This window comes from Vombatus ursinus, unplaced genomic scaffold (genome assembly GCF_900497805.2).
Source record: "Vombatus ursinus unplaced genomic scaffold, bare-nosed wombat genome assembly UNPS02014791.1, whole genome shotgun sequence".
Classification (NCBI taxonomy): domain Eukaryota; kingdom Metazoa; phylum Chordata; class Mammalia; order Diprotodontia; family Vombatidae; genus Vombatus; species Vombatus ursinus.
The window spans coordinates 47,140,630-47,156,645 of NW_020954569.1; the positions used below are offsets into that span (position 1 = coordinate 47,140,630).

The window sequence follows — 16,016 nt, forward strand, 5'->3', positions numbered from 1 at the left end:
CAGAGAAAGGGTACCAAGAAACTTTTGCAAGCACAGATTAATAGATACACAGGCATTAAGGTAAGGTCAAAAATAACTCTAACAAGACTCCAAATTTCTAATATGTTGCCTAGACCAGTGGGCAATTTCACTATATGCCCCCAAGAACAATTAAAATATACTCATTTAATTGGATATTCTACCATTTGTTTATTTTTATTTTTCTCCTTCCCTCTTTTCTTCTTTTCTCTCTCTCTCTTTCTTATTTCTTTCTACCTTCCTTCCTTTTCTCCTTCTCTCCCTCTTCTACTGCTGTGATGCACTAAAGGCCATTCCCACTTCTCCCATCTCAGATACGAGAGCGGTTAAGTGGGGTGCCAAAATGATACCCCTAGACAAGTTACGTGACATGAAAGGATTCAGGAAGACCACAAGCACAATCAATGTCTTTTTTTCCTTGTTTTCTGTATAAGGAGGGGCTTAGATTCCAAGGCTGGGTCCCAAAGTGATGGGGCCCAGCCCATTCTAAGACCCATTTAGACTCACTTCCCTCATTCTTTCTTACAAAGCTCCCATTGACAAATGACCTGCTTTTCATTAGCTGAGAAGTTGAGATATTCTGAATAGTTATTTGACCTTGGTTTTTGTTTCTGTCTTTAGAATTCAAAGGTCAGTAATGTTCAGTTTAAAAATTCATCCTTCTGATAAGTTTGGTACACAAAATAAATCTTTTAATTTATATATCCCATAGCAATGAAAATTATATAAGAATTAGCATAGCAAAGAGATATTTCTTTAATTTCTGTCAATGTTCATTTTTCCCTGAATTAAACAAGCCCCCCCTCCCCCACCAAAAAAGAGTGAAGAATATTACTATATGTAAAATAAACAAGCAAAAGAATATTTTAAGTGAAATCACAAAATCATTTTGTATGGCTTGCTTTTTTACCATATGTAATACATTTACCATATTACTTTCAAATCTGTTCTTCTTGTCTTCTGACACAAAAAGTGTCAACAATGACTGTGTAGAATAATTTCCTTCTGAACTTTCTTTTATTCTTTTCTGTGCAGTTTTAAAAAATGCTTTAATAAACTTCTTTCCTTCTTTTAATTTTTTGAAAATACTGTCAGTAACCTTCTCTCTCCACACCCCTCTCAACCTGCCCCCATAAAGAAAACACAATCTTTGAAACAAATAACTCGTGCAAAACAAATCTTCACATTTGTCATATCCAAAAATATATGTCTCATTCTGCACCTTGGGTCTATCAACCTTTCTGTCAAGAGTCCTCTGGTGTTATGGTTGGTTATTGCATTGACCAGAGCTCTTAAGTCTTTCAACACTATTTTTTTTTTTTACACTATTGGTGTTTCTATTATACATCGTTCTCCTGGTTTTGTTCACTTCACTCTGTATCAGTTCATATAAACCTTTTCCAGTTTCTTTGAAATGATTATTCAGCCATCCCTCTATGAGGAGCCCTTTTGTTTCCAGGACTTTGCTACAACAAAAAGAGCTATTACAAATATTTTAGTACATTTGGATCTTTTTCTTTAATCTCTTTGAGGTATAGGCCCAGTATAAATACAGTTGGGTCAAAGGGTATACACCATTTAGTGATTTGGGGGCATAGATCCAAATTGCTTGCCAGATTGGTTAGATCAATTTAAAGTTCTACCAACAGTGGGCCAATTTGACCGTCTGCTTGAAGCCCCTCCAACAAATGTCATTTTCCTTTTTTGTCATCTTTGCTGTTCTGATAGGTATGAAGTAGAAACTCAAAAATCCTTAGATTTGCATTTCTCAGTAATTTGTAGCTTTTTTTTTAACATGGCTACTGATTCTTTGGATCTCTTCCTTTAAGAATTACCAGTTTATATCCTTTGACTATATTATTCTTATAGAATTTGTCATTAAAATATATCACTCTTATATATTTGAACCAGTTCTTTATGTATCTTAGATATCAGACCTTAAAGTAAGGATTTTTTCCCCTAGTTAAGTGTTTCTCTTCTAATTCTAAGCACATTGATTTTATTTGTGCAAAACCTTTTCAATTTTATGTAATCAAAATTGTCTATTTTATCTGTTATGCTTTCTATCCCTTGTCTGTTCATGAACTCTTTCCCCATCCATAGTTGTGAAAAGTAAGTTCTTATTTGCTCCTGTAATTTGTTTTGGATATAATTTTTTATGATGAGGTCATTTATCCAGTTGGAACTTATTGTGATACATGGTAGGACATTTTGGTCTGAATCTAAGTTCTGCCAGTTTTACCATTAGTTCTTGTGGAATGGTGAGTTTTTGCCTCAATAGTTATAATCTTTGGGTTTATAACCATTACAGTACTATGTTTGTTTGCCTCTGTATATTGTATACCTAATCTTTTCCAGTGATCAGGTTTTTTTTCTTAATATTTTAGTTAGTACCAAATAGTTTTGATGATTACTACTTTGTTGTATAGTTTGAAATCTAGTACAACTGGGCCTCCTCCCCACTTTTTCATTATTTCCCAAGAGAATATTGACCTTTAATTCTTCCAAATGAATTTTATTTTTTCTAGTTCTCTAAAGTAAACCTTTGGTAGTTTGATTAGCATAACACTGAATAAATAGATTAATTTAGATAGAATTATCATGTACATTATACTGACAAAGGCCACCCAGGAGCAATTAAGCTCCCACTTAATTAGGTATAATTTTATTTCTGTAAAAAGAGTTTTGTAATTATATTAAACTGTAAGAGTATTTTTGTATTTTTATGTGTTTTGATAGGTGCATTCAAGTATTTTATACATTCTCTAGTTATTTTGACTGGAATTTCTCTTCTTTCTGCTGTGATATATATATATACACATATATATGATATATATACACATACATTTTATATATATATATGTACACATACGTGTGTATATATATATGTATATGTAGTAGAGAGGCTGGTTTATTTTCATCTCTTTTTGATATGAATTGCTCTATTTTTTCAAACATGCAAATATACATATAATGAACTCCATCATTCCATTATTCCTTAACTTGGGCTCTCTCAGGTGATCGGCATATTATTTGTATTTCACTTTGTTGTTCATATTACTGCTGTCACAATTGACCCAGCTGATCCAAATGTACGGAACAAAGAAAGCTATGGCAAGCCTGTGCCCGTCTTGGACAGGAGCAAACATAAGCATGTGATTCAGAACCAGTTCTGCCACTTGTGTGAAGTCACAGTGTAAGTCATCCTGCCACAACATCCCTTCCATTGTCTTCCAGAACAAAAGTCAAAGAGGATGGCACCTTTTTCTTAGGCGCCTTCTGAAAAGACAGCAGTCACCCCACCCAAAACCTCCATTGGATGTAGAGAGAGGAAGTTTTCAACCTTGTAGACTTGATGCCTTGGGAACATAAGTTTTACCATACGTACCAGCACCTTCCAGGGGATGATGTGACAGACTGATAAAGCAAATACTGGGCAAGTAGCAAGATCCAATCAGAATTGGGGGTGAGCAGTAGGAGGGGTCAATACCAGCTACAAAAAAGCCTAGAGATGTCAGAAGGCTTTATTGAGGGTTCCAGTATTTTTGGGTTCTCCATATTAAATTAAGAGTACTGCTATAGACAACTGAGGATCTTTCATTCAGGCCAGGAAAGGGCCTTCTCTCCCCATCCTGTGACAGCTATTAGAGGCTTTTTTTTCAATAATTTTTTTAGCACCACTGTAGGCCTTAATACCACTCATTAGCTTTTTGTATATACAATAACACCCTAAGGCCCCTGTGTAACATTCTTGGGACAACCACTTGATACACAATCACTATGGAGGTGACATAGTATAGTGGAAAGAATGCCAGGATCAGAATTAGAAGACAAATTCAAATTCCAGCTCTTTCATTTATTACCTGAATGTCCTTGGACAAGTCACTTAAGCTCTCCAGGCCTCAGTTTCCTCATCTGTAAAATGAGGGTTTGGATTAGATGGTCTGTAAGGTCCCTTCTCACTCTAAACCTATAATCCTGTTGATTATGTATTGACCAAATATTGCCTATTGGCTAAATTGTGCCACCTGTTTTTGGGAGCCAGATCACACCACCTTTTTTTGTATATAGCCCATGAACTAAAATGATTTTTACATTTTTTAAATAAAGTTTTATTGTAAATATAAAACTTTTTTATTTAAAATGTAAAAAAAAATTCTTAACTCTTAGCAGTTCAAAAACAGACTGCATGTTATAGTTTCCCTACCTCTGCTATAGTTCTATGTCTGGCAATTAGGTGGTGTAGTGCTAGACTTGGAGTCAGGTAGCCATGAGGTCAAATCCTGCTTCAGACACTTACTAGCTAGCAACTTAATCTCTCTATTTTGGCTTCAGTTTCCTCAAACCTGTAAATGGGAATGATAATACTACCTGCTTCCCAGGGTTATTATGAAGGTCAACTGATAAAATATATTTGAAGTCCTAAACAAATACAAGCAATGATAATGTCACCTATTCCTATTCATGTATCCTGACCCTTGCTACAGAACCTTTGTCATGTTTTTAAAAATCTTAACCAACAATTTCCATTGCTACAGCTGAAGAAGTTGGGTACCTCCTTCTGACAGCTAGTAAAGGTGCCAGAAAGAGCACTGGACTTGAGTCAGAGGCCCCAGGTAGCCTTGGCCAGGTCAACTCAACCATTGATTATGACTCTCTGCCTCCTAGGGTCATATTTAGGGAAGTCCTTTGCTTTCTTATGAGGTAGGTAGGTTTTTTTATTTCTAATTGGAAGCACCATAAAATCAAGCAGTTCACATCACAAGTTAGTTGAAAGAACAGTAGTGTTTTGGCTTGGCAATACTTTGGCTATATTTATAAAGGATTTGAGCATCAGGAAAGGAAGTGAACCTGTCAGGTCACTTGGTTTATATTTCAGCTATGAAGTTTTCCATTAGGTGTCTTTATTAGTGGTAATTAGTCTTTGCAAATAAAAGTTAATATCTTTAGGTTTATAAGGTATACTAGCCTAGCCTTAATCACTGAAAGGGTGTTGCCTCAAACAAACTGAGACCTGGAAAAGACCTCAGCTTAAAAAGTCCAAGGTCCCCACTGCATCCAGGGCCATCTCCAGTTGTCCTTATCCACATCTTGCTACTGGACCCAGATGGCTCCAGAGGAGAAAATGAGGTTGGTGACTTTGCACAGCCCTCCCTCACTTAAATCTAATTCACTTGCAAGTCATGACATCACCTTCCCTGTGTCACAGAAGGCAGGACAAACAACAAAGTAGGTAGGGCAAATGTCATCAGTTCTATTTTACAGATGAGGATGCTGAGGCCCAGATCACTTAAGGGACTTTTCCAGGCCAGCTATTTAACTAATCTGTGGCTAGTAAGTGTCAGAATTAGGAATACATTTGACCTGACCTTGAATTGCTAGCTAAATATGAACAGATATTCAAATGGGGATAATAATACCGGCACTGCCTTCCTTTGGGGTCATTGTGAGGAAAACACAATGGTGTTTTGGTAAAGTGATGGGTAAGCAATTCTTCCTCTTCTCCAGCAGAAGATTAGATTAGGTTCATGCTTCGCCTCTAAGTTGAACACCTTATTAAGGGGGAAAAAATGTGCCAATCAGGTGTGGCAGTATACATACATCTGTAACCCCTGCTGTTGGGGAGACTGGGGCTAATACTTAAGAATTCTGAGGTGTAATAGGACTAATGCCAATTAGGGGTCATTAACAAGTCTGGCAACAATATACTGAGGTCTGGAAGAAGGGAGGTAGGGCAGGGACCAGGTTACTTGAGGAATGGTAAAATGGCCTAGGTCAGAGCTCCCATATTGATCAGCAGTGGAATCAGGCCTTTGAGGAGTCACTGGCCTTTCAGCCTTGGAGATAATGGGAGGCCCAGTCTAAAAACTTTTTTTTAAAGGGGTCACAGCTTAACTAAGGGAACCTTAAGGGGCAACTAGGAGGCTCAGTGGATAGAGTGCCGGACCTGGAGTCGGGAAGACTCATCTTCCTCAGTTCAAATCTGCCCTCAGATACTTACTAACTGTGTGACCCTGGGCAAGTCACTTAACCCTGTTTACTCCAGTTTCCTCATCTGTCAAATTAGTTGGAGAAGGAAATGGCAAATCAGTCCAGTATCTTTGCCAAGAAAACTCCCAATGGGGTCATGGAGAGTCAGACACAACTGAACAGAAGCTGACCCTTAGCCAGTAGCTGCTCGATAGTCTTTTGTGAACTCCTTGGCCTGGGAGTTTTTAATAAAATGGGGCAGATGGCAGGGGAAGGGAGGAGAGACATCCTTTGGAAATTTTCTTCTTTAGCTGTTGATATGAGGTGATTTTTTTTTTACTAGTTATTACAAGGTGTGTGTGCAAAAGTATGGTAGAGTTGATCACCAACACCCCCATCTCTCCTTTTCCTTTTACCAGGGGGTTGAAAGCCAAGCACTGCAGTGCCTGCAATAAGTGCATCGCTGACTTTGACCACCATTGCAAATGGCTCAACAACTGTGTGGGCAGTAGAAACTACTGGTAAGGAATGCTTGTCAATTGGGGAGGTGTGTGTGAATACCTAGAGGCAGCTAAAGGAATTCCATACTCCAGCCTTGGATTAATGTACCCATTATATCTACTTCCTCTGAAATGTCTGTTTATCTGTAAACCAAAGGTTTTTTTACGTAGTTTTATACTGTTTCCAGAATATCTATTTATCTCTCATTCAAATGTTTTCAGACTCTTCAGTCAGAAATAGTTAAATACCTTTCAACAAACATTCATTGAAGTACCTACTGTATATAGGGCCTATAATATTAAAGCAACTAGCTTAGGGGGAAAGTCTTTGAAATGGAAGCCCTCACATTCACAGGACATGGTTTGGGGGGAGGGGGTGGTGTTGGCTCCTCTAGGCCTTTCCCGGGGGCAAGGGCCAAAGGCTAATTCGCCCAGCTGTTCTGGCACATCTAGTTTATACTCTGTGCACCCAGGATTGAAGAACTGAAGGAGTTGTAGGAAGAAAGGGAATTATCCAGCGCTGGAGCAAACTAGCAGTTTTCAGGGTGCGTCTTTGTCTCCACCACACCCAAACAACCTGATGGGAAATGAAAAAAAATTCAATTAAGTGGAAAACTTTGCCTTGATGAGGATGAAGACATGGTGCCGTTTGCTAAGTGTCAATGGCTCCCTACTAGTAACCAGTCCCGGATAAACAAGAAGCTTACTAAGCTTTTGAGTTTCTACACGAATGACCAAAATGATGTCAGAGAAAAAAACACGACTTTTGATTCTGTTGATCCTATAGTTACTATGCCAGACTTGGTCCCAGAAATGGGGAGGGGGAGAAGAGGGAGAAGAAAATTGTCCTTGTTAAGGTACATCTATATAACTCCATATAACTATAATAGCTGACAAAATGTCGCTCAGTGCAATGCTTCTCAGAAAAGTACTAGGGGCACTTGACTTTTTTTACTTTTTCTAATCAATACATGCTATAGCACAAATGCAAAGAAGATACCATTGAACAATGATGTCTGATAGAAGTAAATGGGGCAAGTAAGTGGATTTGTAATAAGGACCAATACTTAATGTATCCAGCCTATCTTCAGTGTGATTGCCCAGCTTCTTCCAGATTCTACCCCTCTTTGCCTGAGTTGCCCATCTTTTAAAGCTACAATGGCCTAAAAATTATTCGCTATGTGTCTGACCTGGTGACAACACTTTCCAAACTTAGCTAGACTAGTCCTGAAACAACAGACATTTCTGGGGCCATAATCAAAATGATTCAGGCTTGGTAGGATTTGCCAAAGTTTCCCTTCCACTAGCATAGCTTTTGAGACCCAAAAGTGGTAAAGTGACAGGATCAGAATTTTAAGAACTAGAATAGGTCTTTGATCATATTGGTCAACTTCCTCACTCTACAGATAAGGAAAGGAAGGTTTCCTTTCCAAAAAGTTAAGTGACTTGCCTAAGGTCATACAATTAACAAATAAAACCAAGAACAGAGCCCAGGGTTCCTGACTCCTGACAGTACTTTCAAAGACATTTTCCAAAGTCCCTGGTTGCCACACAATTTGTTTAGGAAATATCTGATACAATTAATTTATTGATATATGTTTAGTGTGTACCTACTATATGGAAGGCACTTCAATGGAAACTGTTAGGAATGAAAGGATTAAAAACAATCCCATAATCCCTGATCTCAATGAGCATACTGTGTAGTAAAATCTCTAAGACCTACATAAATGATTATAGGGACTAGACCTGTCCTTTCATTGTTACAGGGAATTCTCAAATGGGGAAACTCCCTCTACCAATGCAGGTTGACACCTTTGCTGCAACTAATAGCCTTAGAGTAGTTACTTGTCCAGAGTCACCAACACAATATATGTAAAAGGTGGAATTTGAAACTTGGTTTTCTGGCTCTGAGACCAGCTCTTTATGCCATGCTGTCTCTAAATAACTACAATTCAAAGCAGAATAAGCAAAAGCATGAGCACAAGTGCCTTGGGGATAGAAAAGAGAAAGGAGAATGAATGAATGAGACAATTTTGATGCATAATTATTCCATAATAATATTTCAATGGGTGAGCAAAGTGAGTTTGAAATTTTCAAATGAGAAAAGAGAGTTTCACAGCTATTATTGATACTAAATAATATTTTACCTAGAGAATATACTTTTCTCAAAAGAAGTTGATTCAGTAGCTTTGTACACATTCCTAAAAGGACTCTGGTTCTAGAAATCCTTATACCAGAGAATGAAAGAAAAGTGGAGAGAAGTCCTTAAGGGGAGGGACCGTGTCTTATCTCCGAATTTGCTCTATCACTGTACAATTCATTGTACATAGCAGATGTCAATAAATCTTTTCTGAATGAATGATAAAGGAACAAGGAAAAGAAATGGTATATCACTGTTGGAGTTTACTTTAGACTGTCCAACCATATGAAGAATATGAAATAGGCTTTCCCAATATGTATCACAACTGCCCTAGAAGCAAGGTCTTTTTTATGAGACATTAAGTGCACTGATACCTCTTCTAACTCTAATTCTGCTAGAATTGGAACATCTGACAAATTCTCAATTTGTCTTGTTGAACATTTTATCTCTCAGAAAGGAGAGGGGTAAAAAAGGGAATTGTTTAATTTGACCAATAAATGAAAACTGACTGAGTGTAGAAATACCAACCCTGGGAGAGACTGATGATGTCACCTTGGATTCTATAATATCAAAGAAAGGAAACACAGAGACTCATTGTATATTCAATTAAATTCACAAAAAATTAATTACATGTCCACTAAATGCAAACACTCTGCTAGGTCCCTTGGAAGATACAATGACATGGTCCTGAACCTCAAGAAGTTTCCTCTCTAGTGACATGGAAAAAGACATGCCCACAAATACAGTACTAAACAGAGTACATAAAAAATGTATAAATAAAATCCTCTGAGGGAGTAAAAGGAAAGATTATATCTGGTATGAGAAAAGGCTTTATGGAAGATATAGTATTGGAGTGAAGTCTAAAACATGAGAATTGGAATCAACAAAAATATGGGAAGGGGGCATTCTAGATTCTAGGATAGTTGCAAAAGTCAAAAAACACGATGAGTTCCAATTTGGCTAGACTATCAAGTATGTGTAAAGGAGTATTTTGAGATAAAACTGAAAAAGTAGGTTGGAACCTGACTGAAGGTCCTGACTGCCAAAATAAGGACTTGACCTTTTTTTTTTTGAGTGGAGAGATGATATGATCAGAACTCCTCATTAGGAAGATTAATCTGGCAGGTGTGTTTAGGATGGAAAGTGAAATAATGGGACTGGATGAAATCAGTTAGGAGGCTTTACCAATAGTTGAGCCCTGGACCTTGAGTCAGGAAAACCTGACTTCAAATCTAGCCTCAGGAACTTAATAGCTTTGTAGTACTGGACAAATCACATGACCTCTGTTTGCCTCAATTTACTCATCTTCAAAATGTAAATAATAATGGCATCTACCTCTCAGGGTTCTTGTGAGGCTCAATTGAGTTAACATTTGTAAAGTACTTTGCAAAGTTTAAAGTGTTAAGTAAAGGTCCAAAGAAGAGGTAATGATGACTAGAATTAGGCTGCTGATGGGGGTATCAAAAGTGAAATTGGATGTGAAAAATATTATGAAGTTTGATGAGGTGGATGTGTGGCGGGCAAGGGGGAAGGAAGAAAAAAAATGACTCAAGCATAGGAAACTGGTAGAACCGTCAACATCAATAAGGAAATTAGGAGTATGAGGCAGTTTGGTTTAAAAGATGATGCATTCAGTTTGGGGTATTTTGAACTTGAGGCAGTAGTAGAATGTCCAAGTGAAAATGGCAAGGTGACAGAAATATTGGTCTGTAGCTCAGTAAAGAGATTGAGGATAAAGATAAAGATTTGGGAGTCACTTACATAAAGGTCATAATGGAAGCAATGAGAGGATGATATCATCAAATGAGAGGACCTGGAGAGAGAGGAGAAGTGAATCAAGGATGGAACTTTTGGAAATAGCGACATTTAAGGGGAGTGGGGAAAATGAGAAGACAGAGTGTTGGTGATCAGAAAGGTAGAAACCATGTGAATGCAATGTGACAAAAGTGAAGGGAAGGGAGAAGCATTTTACAATGTTGACTAAATAAAGTTGTTGTTGTTGACAGATCAAGGTAAATGAAGACTATGTTAAGGCCATTATATTTGGTGATCCTGTCTTTCATTGACAGACTTCTAGAAAGTAGTTGATTATCACTATGTCTGTCTTCATTACACAGTGCCTTTTCAATTCTTTGCATTTGGCTTTTTGTCTCTCACACATGAGTGAAAAGTCAAATGACCCTGGAGCACAGTATACTGAAATAGGGGCAGATTAAGTCACTTAGCATAGTACCTGGCACATAGTAGGCACTTACTAAATGTTTATTGACTGACAAGATATTTGCAAGATTTCATTGTGTTTATAAATAAGAGGAAAAGAGCCAATAAAGTGAGAGCTTGAAGACACTATGAATAGCTGACATTTCTAGAGCACTTTAAAGTTTGTAAAACACTATTTATAGACATCACTTGACGTTTATAGCAATCCTGTAAGGTTCATATTCTCAAATGGATCTTGAACTCATCCACTCTGGACCCTCCAACTGGATAGATTTTTGGATTTTTTTGGGTCCAGACCAGTAAATTTGTTGGTGCAGAGAGTTCCCTGGTGAGGAAACTCCCTATATCAGTGCAGATTAGCAACCATTATGCAATTTATAGTCTTAAAGAGAGGCCCAGGGCACCTAGAAATTAAATGAGTTATCCAGGTCACCTAGCTAATGTCCATGATATAAATCTAACTTAAATCTTCCTGACCCTGAGTTAGTCTCTATCCCATGCTGCTGCTTGAGGTAGATAGATACATTACCTTATTTTACCCATCTGAGGACACTGAGGTACAAGGGGTATTTGCCCATTGTCATATGTTGTTGGTGTCAAAGGTGAGATTCAAATGGAAATCTTCCTGGGGCAGCGAGGTGGCAAAATGGATAGAGCACTGACCCTGAAGTCTGATGGACCTGAGTTCAAGTCTGGCCTCAGACCAAACACCTGACATTTACTAGCTGTGTGACTCTGGGCAAGTCACTTGACCCCAATTGCCTAAAAAAAAATTTTGAAATCTTTCATTCTGCATTAGGTTAAATTCTAACATTTAGAACTAGTAACAAGAGTTATTATTGTCTTTGGTTATTGGGTTGTAACTTTCAATCCTATTTACATCCTGTCCTCATACACAAACTCACCTCCGGACTTTGTGGCAAAGCAAAGAGAAGCATATAACCAGTGTTGCTCATTCAAACCTTAGTATGGTTCAGCATTTCATTCTTTCCTTCTCTTTCTTCATCATTCTTCAGCAATATATCTTTGTAGCTATTATCATAGCCAACACAGGAACAAATTATGTCCAGACTCCTATGAGAGAGGACTTTGATCTCATTTTCCCTAAAGGTTTCTATAGGACTATGCATTTTACAACTGAGTCATGGAGTTTTTTGGTGATAACTTGATTTTATTAATTTTCATCTCAAGTTTCAGATTATACATTCTATCTACTACATCATTCTGTCTTTCATGTAGGAGAGGGAAGGGGTGGAATTAAGGGCTCTGGTAGAAAGATCAGCTTTGGAAATGAAAAAGGGCCACAGATTTAATTAAAGAGAAAAGATAGGTATAATGATGTAGCGACCCTAAGTGGGAATATTGTTTAAATATAGGAGATCCTTTAAAAATGAAATTCTAACTACACAAGGGCATGTTATCCCAAAGAAGATTAAAAAAAGGAGGGGCAAAGTGCACAAAGAAACCAATAGGGTTGCTTGAAATCATCTTTCATGAGTTCATGTTTAAAAAAGATAATTTATAAAAGTTGGAAGGAGGGGTACATCACTGAGTACAAGTGCAAGAATTTCATTGACCTCTAATTATCATTAAGGAGTCAAAAGCCCAGAATGAACCAGGCCCCTAAAATTCTAAGTAGATGAGATTTTTGTTGCATTTTTAAAAATCTGTGTTTGAAGCAAAAAGAGCAAGGAGGGATAGGCTCACAGCTTTGGCAAGAGAGAGTGAAAGCAGAGCTACTTAAATTTTACTAGCATGTACTCCAGCAATGAAAGTGGCATTCAACATGGATAGGATAACAAAATGTAAAGAGATAATTAGTGCTCAAGGCAAGCAAGAAGATTAAGAAAGACAATATATAGTTATTTTTAGTAAGTTCAGGTCTATAGGCCCAAACGAATTCTCTATTGGGAAGCTAAAGAAACATGTAGATATGTTTTTAGAGCCATTGCTGATGATCTTGAAGATATCATGGGGAATGGAAGAGCCTGAAAATAGGAAAATTATTTTATATTTTTTTAATGTGAAAAAGGATGGGTTCCAGAAATTATTTGCCAGTGTGATGCCTATTCCAAGCAAGATTTTGGAATGATTTATTAAACTAATGATTTTTGAGCTTTTGGCAAAGTATATCATAATTTTTAGGAGCCAGCATAGGTTTACTAAAATAAGTAATTCCAAATTAATTATTTTAATTGGTTACACATGAGAGTAATTTTGCACATATAATGTAATGTGACTTCAGCAAAGCATTTGACAGCATCTTCTATAATATACTCGAGGGTAAGAGTGAGGTTTGGATTAGATGATAGCACAATTAGTTATAATCAAAGCCAGTTAAGTAAACATACTCTGAGATTGTTGATTAATGTTATTCTGAAGTGAATGCTCTAATGAAGTGCCACTGGGCCCTGTCTTTGGTTATATCCCTTTCAATATTATTATGACTGATCTGAAGAGTCTCATATCTCATGTATATAAAGAACTTTGTTAAATTTTTAAGAATATGAGTCATTCCCCACTTCATAAATGGTCAAAGGAACAACAAAAAACAAGTTTACTAGAACTATTGGGTGGAAGTTATGTGGAGATAAATTTCAGCTCAACATATGAAAGAAATTACTAATACAAGAAATAAGCATTTGCTGAATTGAATGGAATTAAACAAGAGCTATCCAACAATCAAATGGAATCCCTTCACTATAGGTATTTAGGCAAAGGCTGGATTACTGTATATCATGGATACTATAAAAAAAAGTCCTACAATGGATTGGAAGATCCAAAAGCATCTTGACAGGCCAGAAATTTGAATCAAATTAGATGAAATGAAATAGGGATAAATGTAAAGTCTTAGTCTTGGGATCAGGAAATTGACTTCATAAATACAAGAGGTTAAAAGAATGTTTAGAATAATTATAAGTTATATGAAAAAAGTGCTGGGGGCTTTAGTTACAAGTTCAATATAACTCAGTGTAAGTCAATAGTGTGATATTGCAACCAAAGAAGATAATACCCTCTTGGGCTATACATTAAGGGAAGCATGACTTCCTGGAATCAGAAAGAAATAGTTCCATTATGCCCTTATTTGATCAAGCCATGTCTGGGCTATTGAGTTCAGTTCTGAGCTAGTTAGGCAGCTTCATGGTGCAATGGATAGAGTGCTGGACCTGGAGTCAGGAACTTGAATTTACATCCAGTCTCAGATTAACTGTGTGGCCTTGGGTAAGTCATTTAGTCTTTCTCTGCCTCAGTTTTCCCATCTATAAAATGGGGATGATAACAACCTATTTCCTAAGGCTATTGTGAGGATCAAATGAAATAAAGTGTGTAAAGTGCTTTGCAGATCTTAAGGTACTATATAAATGTAGCTATTGTCATCACCTTCATCTTTCTTAGCACCGTCATTTAGGAAGGACACTGATAAGCTAGAAATTGTCTAAAGGAGGATAACCAAAACAATTACAGGCTTCAAGTCTATGATATATGATGACTGATTGAAGGAACTAGGGATAGAGTGAGCCTTGGGAGGAGAAATTCAAGGGGATATATGAGAGGTGTTTTCAAATACTTGAAAGGCTGTCATGTGGAAGAGAGTAGAATCAGAAGCAATCTGCTAAAGTTGTACAGAGGCAAATTTGGGCTTGATATAAGGATTAAACTTCCTAACAATTGGAGCGATCCAGAAGTCAGAGATTTCCTCAGTAGAGACTATTAAGAAATGAATTAATGAGTTGTTCTAGGTGGTTTTTGAAATGTCTCTCAACTCTGAAATTCTGTGACTGTAGTTCTGAGATCAACCCTTCAGAGAATATCCAATTTGCAGATTGAAGAGAGATGAAAAAAGGAGGGGAGATGGAATTCTAGAAGATTGTAATGGAAAGAAGTTATGGTTTAGGAAATACAAAGGAAAAATAAAAAGACATAATCTAAAGGAGTCTTCAGCCATTATAATTGCCATACCTAAAATGGTTTGATGATTTATTTTTCTGAGAACAAAATAGGAATTGCAGGAATAATAGGGGGTATGTAGGGACACACACTTCCTTCATCTAGGGGTGTGATATTGGCTAGTGCAGAAATAGGTTGGATTTGCAAGATACACTCACTGGAAGCTGGTTATTTCATCCTAGGTATTATGACTGCATTTCTAGTAGCTGTTATCTGGTAATAGTGTTGCCAATCAGGGTAACATAAGCCTCTGATTTTCAGCCAGCTACCGTTAGGTGTAGATAACTGAGAAGTAAGAGATTAATTCAGATGATGCAGGCACTTAATTTGTACTGGTTAGATTACGTCTGGAATATTGTGTCCAGTTCTGGGTACTCTACTTTAAGAAGGACAAGGACATTGACAAGCTAAATTTCACCCAGAAGAGAGCAATTAAAATGGTAAGGCATCTGGATACCATGTTATCTTAGGATTGACTGGTTTAGTGGGAAGAATTATTGATTTGGAATTATAAAACCTTAGATCTAAATCCAGCTTTAATGATTTACTAATTTTGTGGCAGTGGATAGAGGATAGATATGTGGCACAGTAGATAGAGGGCTCGGCTTGGAATCAGGAAGATTTATCTTCATGAGTTCAAATCTGGCCTCAGATACGCACTAGCTGTGTGACCCTGGGTAAGTCACTTAATCCTGTTTGCCTCAGTTTCCTCATCTGTAAAATGAGCTGGAGAAGGAAATGGCAAACCACTCCGCTATCTTTGCCAAGAAAACCCCAAATGTGGTCATGAAGAGTCAGACATGACTGAAAAAGACTGAACAAAGATGACAACAACAACAACAGCAATAAAAAGATTTTTTGTGGCTTTGGTCAAGTTGTTCAATTTCTCTGACCCTTATTTCTTTATTTGTAAAGTGAGGGGAATTGACTAGATATTTTCTAAATTCTCTTCCAGGCCTAAAGCCTATAAATTGGAATGTTTCACCTGGACAAGAGAAGAATTAGAGGGCACACATTTGCCATCTTCAAATACTTAAAGGATTATGATGTAGAAGGAGCTATTTTGTGGGGTTAGGCACTAGCATCTGGAGGATCAGAAGAGGGTTCACATAGAAGGTGACACTTAGGCTGAATTGAATAAAACTAGGGATGCTAAGAGGCAGAGATGAGGCTTCCCAACTAATAGAACTGTCCCAAAATGGAACAACTTGTCTAGTGAA

The 16,016-nt window shown here is 37.2% G+C and overlaps 1 protein-coding gene across 1 annotated transcript in view; it reads left to right on the top strand.

Annotated features, from left to right (window-relative positions):
- LOC114048147 (probable palmitoyltransferase ZDHHC11) overlaps positions 1-16,016 on the top strand; it is a 163,405-nt gene that overhangs the window by 78,469 nt on the left and 68,920 nt on the right. The window contains exons 3-4 of the mRNA XM_027869078.1: positions 3,036-3,214; positions 6,408-6,509. Of these exons, the coding sequence (XP_027724879.1) occupies positions 3,036-3,214; positions 6,408-6,509 (281 nt within the window). The remainder of the gene's footprint in view (positions 1-3,035; positions 3,215-6,407; positions 6,510-16,016) is intronic.